Source organism: Sorex araneus, chromosome 2 (genome assembly GCF_027595985.1).
Source record: "Sorex araneus isolate mSorAra2 chromosome 2, mSorAra2.pri, whole genome shotgun sequence".
Lineage (NCBI taxonomy): Eukaryota > Metazoa > Chordata > Mammalia > Eulipotyphla > Soricidae > Sorex > Sorex araneus.
The window spans coordinates 237544203-237550328 of record NC_073303.1 but is presented as its reverse complement, the minus strand read 5'-3'; the positions used below and the strand labels follow the sequence as shown (position 1 = coordinate 237550328).

Here is a 6126-nt window from a genome sequence, read left to right as displayed (position 1 = left end):
GTGAAGGGATGGGTTCCCGAACTTTGTATGGGGGAAGCATAAGCACAGATGTGTATAAATCCGTAACTGTACCCTCATGGTGATTCATTAATTAAAAATAAATAAATTTATTAAAAAAAAAGAGTAGTGGATTTTAATAAAGGCAATTTGCTTTTGATAGTCATTCTTTTTTTAGTAAACTAGATTATACAATAAACATGAATAATCTGATAATATTCACAACAGAGAGGCACTAACTGCCACATACAATATCAGCATTGCTAGCACATCATTGAAATCACCTGTGACCAAGTGAAATTCCATAGGAATGACACAGAGGTATATTTATGTAGCAAAAAAAAAAAAGAGCAACAATGACTAAGGATTTGTGTCATTAGAAAAGAAATTACTGTTTTGGGTGGAGGTTTGGATCACACTCAGCAGTTCTCTGGACTTCCTCATGACTCTGTGCTCAAGGATCACTCCTGGTGGTGTTCAGGGACCCTCTGCTGTTCTGGTGATTGAACCTAGGTCAGCCACTGGCAAGGCAAGCACTCTAACCACTATGCTATTTTTTTCAGCCTGAAAACATATTTTTTTCTTTTTTTTGGTCACACCCATCCTGGCTCTGCACTCAGAAATCACTCCTGGCGGGACTCGGAGGAACCCTATGGGATGCTCGGGATCGAACCTGGGTTGGCTGCATGCAAGGTGCTATACTTTTTCTCTGGTTGAAAAAAATATATTTTTTTTTCTTTTTGGGTCACACCCGGCGATGCACAGGGGTTACTCCTGGCTCTGCACTCAGGAATTACCCCTGGCGGTGCTCAGGGGACCATATGGGATGCTGGGAATCGAACCCGGGTCTGCCGCCAAATGTCCTACCCGCTGTGCTATTGCTCCAGCACCTGGTTGAAAAAAATTATTAGTAAGAAGTTCAGCTGTCGAAATCAAAGGCAATGCCTGTGTGTTTAAGGTCGGAGCTTGAGATTGAATTTTGGGAGTGAAGGATAATCCTAAGGAAACCAATTGTTGTTGATTCTCAAATCTGAATATTTAATCCAGTTTGTGACTTCAGTTATAGAGGAAGTTGAAATTAGGCAAAACACCAAGATGTGTAAAGAAGAAGCAAGTTCTATTTGAGCAATCCAAGCCAAGAATCAGAGTATCTGGTTATCTGGCTTAATCTTATCCTCAGCCATGGTCGATCAATCCTTTGAGAGTAGACATCAATAACAGCCTTTTGAGAGCCCCCTTGATGTTCTTGTTCATAAGGCTGTAGATGAAGGGGTTCAGCATGGGGGTGACCACTGTGTACATCACCGAGGCAGTTGTGATTGAGTGCGAGCTGTAGGGAGAAGGAGCACTCAGGTACACGCCCACACCCGTGCCATAGAACAAGGAGACCACGGAGAGGTGAGAGGCACAGGTGAAAAAGGCTTTATACTTGCCCCGAGCCGAGGAGATGCTAAGGATGGAGGAAACAATCTTAGAGTAAGAGTAAATGATGCCAGAGAGAGGACCGATGGCCAGCAGGATCGCTGCAGACTGCATCACCAGGTCATTGACGAAGGTGTCCGAGCAGGCAATTTGGAGCACTTCGTTGAGTTCACAGAAGAAATGGGGGATTTCCAAGTCTGCGCAGAAGGACAGCCTCAGTGTCATTAAGCTTTGTAACAAGGAGTGCAGGCCACTCAAGGTCCAGGAGCCCAGGACCAGCAGAGCACAGAGCCGGGGGTTCATGATGACCATGTAGTGCAGGGGGTGGCAGATGGCCACGAAGCAGTCGTACGCCATGACGCTCAGGAGGAAGTCATCCAACACAGCAAAGAATAAAACAAAATAGATCTGCAGGATGCAGCCTTCGTAGCTAATGACGGTGCTGTGTGCCTGGATCTTGGGGACGGTGCTGGAGGTGAAGCAGATGTCCACCAAGGACAGATTGGAAAGGAAGAAGTACATGGGGGTGTGGAGGTGGGGGTCGGTGATGGTGGCCAGGATGATGAGCAGGTTCCCCAAGACTGTGACCAGGTACATGGATAGGAAAACTCCATAGATGAGCGACTGTAATTCTGGTTTCCTTGACAATCCCAGCAACAGAAATTCTGAAATGTGTGTCTCATTTTCTGCCTCCATGGGGCAAGAGATTTGTCACTAAGAAAGCAAAAAAATAGAATGAAGGACTTTTGCTTGACCAACGGGCGTTACTCAGCTTAAATTCTGTAATTTACCCACCACCAAAGAGCTCAAGATCTTTCACCAATGCTCTTGTGTTGCTTCTGGGTTAGTAACTTTTTACAACCAAACCATTAACTGTTAATTAATAAACAGTGGGGGAGAGGTATGAGGAAATGAAGATGGGGTTAGACAAGGATAGTGATTAATTTATATTTATATAAATATTTAGAAAGTAGACATTTCTGGTGCCTGCTTGAGCAAATCGATGAACAACAGGATGACAGTGTTACAGTATTTATTTTTAGGAAATTATTTATAGTATATGTATATATAGTTATATAGTTGGTTTGGGGTCATGTTGGCAGTGCTCAGGGCTTATTTCTGGCTCTGCACCCAGAAATTACTCCTGGTGGTGTTCGGGGGCCCCTATGGGATGCTGGAGGTTGTGGGGGTCAAACCCTGGTTGGCCAGAAGCAAGGCCAGCACCATCCCCACTGTGCTATTGCTCCAGCTCCATTTTCTAAATATTTTATCAGCTATTTTATGTTTATAGTTGAACTATAAATTAAACTCTATTGTAAGCATATTACTTAAATTGTATCAACAATTAAAATAAATACAGTGAACAGCATGTTCAAGAATGTAGCTAGTGTAGCCCAGTGGTATCTGCTCACTCCAGGAACACGAAGAGCCTCAAAATGTTCATTCAGGGTTTTGACAAAGAAGTCTGACCATCTCAAAGGTGGGCGGCCACATGGTCTTTCGACATTCTGTGGAATCCAGTTGATAACAGCTCTAGTCCAGCAGTCTTCTCTGAATCGCATTACATGTCCAGCCCATCTGATTTTTGACACCTTGGCAAATGAGACAGCATCCCTGATTCTTGATCATCAATGAAGGTTAAGAATTTATAATTTTTTAAATTTTTGGTTTTGGGCCAGAGAGATAGCATAGTAAGGCACTTGCCTTGCATGAAGCTGACCTGCATTGGATCCCCAGCACCTCATACGGTCTCTTTAGCATAGCCAGAAGTAATTCCTAAGTGCAGAGTGAGGAGTAACCTCTGAGCATCTCTGGTAGGTGGCTCCCAAACCAACCAACCAACCAAACAAACAAACAAACAACTCAGGTAATATTGGTGAAAATAGGGTATTGGCTGGAAAAGCTGGAACACATGTTTGCGTGTAGAGAGCCCCGAGTTTGATCCCAATACCAAGTGATCCCTCTTCCCCCAACATCTCCTGAGCATCCTTAGGTGTGGCCCCTAAAACCCAACAATATTGGTTGAGGATGAAATTATATTAATGATTGTGGTTTCAAAGTACTGGTATGAAACAATATAGAAGGAAAACAAGCAAATGTGTGTAGACTATAAAATCACTGTCACTGTCACTGTTATCCCGTTGCTCATCGATTTGCTTGAGTGGACACCAGTAACATCTCCATTGTGATACTTGTTACTGTTTTTGGCATATAGAATATACCACTGGTAGCTTGCCAGGCTCTGCCATGCGGGCGAGATACTCTTGGTAGCTTGCCGTGCTCTCCAAGAGATGCGGAAGAATAGAACCCGGGTTGGCTGCATGCAAGGCGAACACCCTACCCACTGCGCTATCGCTCCAGCCCAGACTATAATATAGCTTATATAAAGCTTAAAAGTCACGACTTATATGTAAACTACTGATTCAGTGTTAAATGTACAAACCTTGGGCATAAACTAAAATAACGGAAGAGTGGCAGAAGTAGAAACATTATCTAAATCATAATTCCATGTTAGATAGACATTATGATGGCAACTCAATAATTTAAGAACATAATGAACAGAGTGAAGAGGAACCCCCTTGAACAGGCTAATACATGTCCAGTCAAAATACATAAGCACTTGGGGCTGGAGCGATAGCACAGCAGGTAGGGCATTTGCCTTGCATGTGGCCGACCCGGGTTCGATTCCCAGCATCCCATATAGTCCCCTGAGCACCGCCTGAGTGATTCCTGAGTGCAGAGCCAGGAGCAACCCCTGTGCATCGCCAGGTGTGACCCAAAAAGCAAAAAAAGAAAAAACAAAAAACAAAAACAACACAAAAAAATACATAAGCACTGGTAAATCCCCCTAGAGAGAGATTCACACGGAAAAGATGCCTACAAGAAAAACACCGAAGTGAGGGAAGGTAGCTTCAAGAACTAAATAGAGTAAAAGAAGAATCTAAGGAAAAGGAGTCAGGGAGTTCCTTGGACTCAGTCTTTTTTTTTATGACATTTTTGATTGTTTTATTTAATTTTTTAAATTTTGTTTTTGTATACTTTTAAGAACAAAGCTGTTCATGATACAGTCATACAGTATTCTAGCACTCATCCCTCCACCAGTGTACATTTCCCAGCAACCTTGGACCCAGTCTTTCTCAGACAATTTGTGATAAAGAACGCAAGAGACTCTCTAACCATTAAAGATAGACTGGCACTGTGAAATAATTGATGATTTTTTTTATCATCTTTCTTATTTATTTATTTTTATTTTTTTTAATTTTTTTTTATTAATAGTTTATTTTTAATTAGTGAGTCAACGTGAGGGTACAGTTACAGATTTATACATTTTTGTGCTCATGTTTCTCCCTTACAAAGTTTGATAACCGATCCCTTCACCAGTGCCCATTCTCCACCACCAGTAAACCCAACATCCCACCCCCCCTTCCCAGTCCCGTCTCCCCTATTTTTATTTTCTATTTTCCCTCTTTTTTCTTTTTCCCTTTCCTCCCTTTTCTTTTTTCTCTCTCTTCTTTTTCGCTTCTCTCTCTTTATCCCCTTTTCTGTCATTTCCCCTCTTTTTTTCTTATTCTCTTTTCTTCCCCATTTTCTCTCTCTTTCTCTCTATTTTTTCTATCTTGATTTTTCTCTCATTTCCCTATTTACTATTTCCTTTAGTTATAAAATATTTTTCCAAATTTTTTAACTGAATCATTGTGAGATAGAGCAGTACAAAAATGTTAGACTTGGAGAGTATCATGCTGAGTGAAATAAGTCAGAAGCTGAGGGACATATATAGAAAATAGATATAGATATAGAAACTAGAAAATAGGTTTTACATGTGAATCATCAGACTGAAAGAAAATACTGTATTTTGTCTCATAATGTTGTCTGCCAAGTAATATCTTCATTTTTTAGCTAGAGAAGTTTTTATATGTGAATCATCAGAGTAAAGAAAGGTTCTGTGTTTTGTCTCTTAACATTGTTTGCCAAATAATATCTGCAAACAAGCAATTTGATTGTTTTTATCTATTTATAAGCAAACTGTATAACGGAATTTTATGAATCTGAATTTAATGCCTATATTTCCTTAACCCCATTTATACAAAACTCATTGAATAGTACATGACTTTTACTAGAAAAAAATCTAAACTCTCATTCTTAACTCCAACTGGACTTCTATGTGTCAACAACGAAAACAATGGTGTAGCACACAATACTCATTTCTTTTAATATATATATATTTTTTTCTTTGTTTTGGGGCCATACTTGGCAATGCTCATGGGTTACTCCTAGCTCTGTGCTCAGGAATTGCTCCTGGTGGGGCTCAGAGAACATATGGGATTCTGGAAATCAAATCCTGATTAGCCATGTGCCAGGCAAGCAACCTACCCACTGTACTATCTCTCCGGCCCCTCATTTTTTTTTTTTCGCATCGAGATAACTGTTTTGGACCAGAAAGTATAGTGGACAAAGGGGTAGAACAATGCCTTGATTTTTCTTTTCTTTCTTCAGGAGATCATATGGGATGCTGGGAATGGAACCTGGGTCCGTCGCGTGCAAGGCGCTATCCACTGTGCTATCACTCCAGCCCCATACCTTGATTTTTCAATGAGGCAAACAAACATAGCAATCTCTTGCAAAGTAAATAAACCTTAGTAGACAATTCTTTTTTTCATTTGGAGGTAAGTCACATGCAGCTGTGCACACGGGTTACTTCTTGCTCAG

The 6126-nt window shown here is 41.1% G+C and overlaps 1 protein-coding gene across 1 annotated transcript; it reads right to left on the bottom strand.

Moving 5' to 3' along the window:
* Positions 1-1173: 1173 nt before the first annotated feature.
* Positions 1174-2115, bottom strand: LOC129401793 (olfactory receptor 7A10-like). Its single transcript, XM_055124661.1, has one exon. It carries the CDS (start codon positions 2113-2115, stop codon positions 1174-1176), a length of 942 nt encoding a protein of 313 aa, XP_054980636.1.
* Positions 2116-6126: the final 4011 nt, after the last annotated feature.

Bases quoted from the DNA above. Each gene is read 5' to 3' on its own strand.
- LOC129401793 (XM_055124661.1), bottom strand. From the start codon at position 2,115: ATGGAGGCAGAAAATGAGACACACATTTCAGAATTTCTGTTGCTGGGA.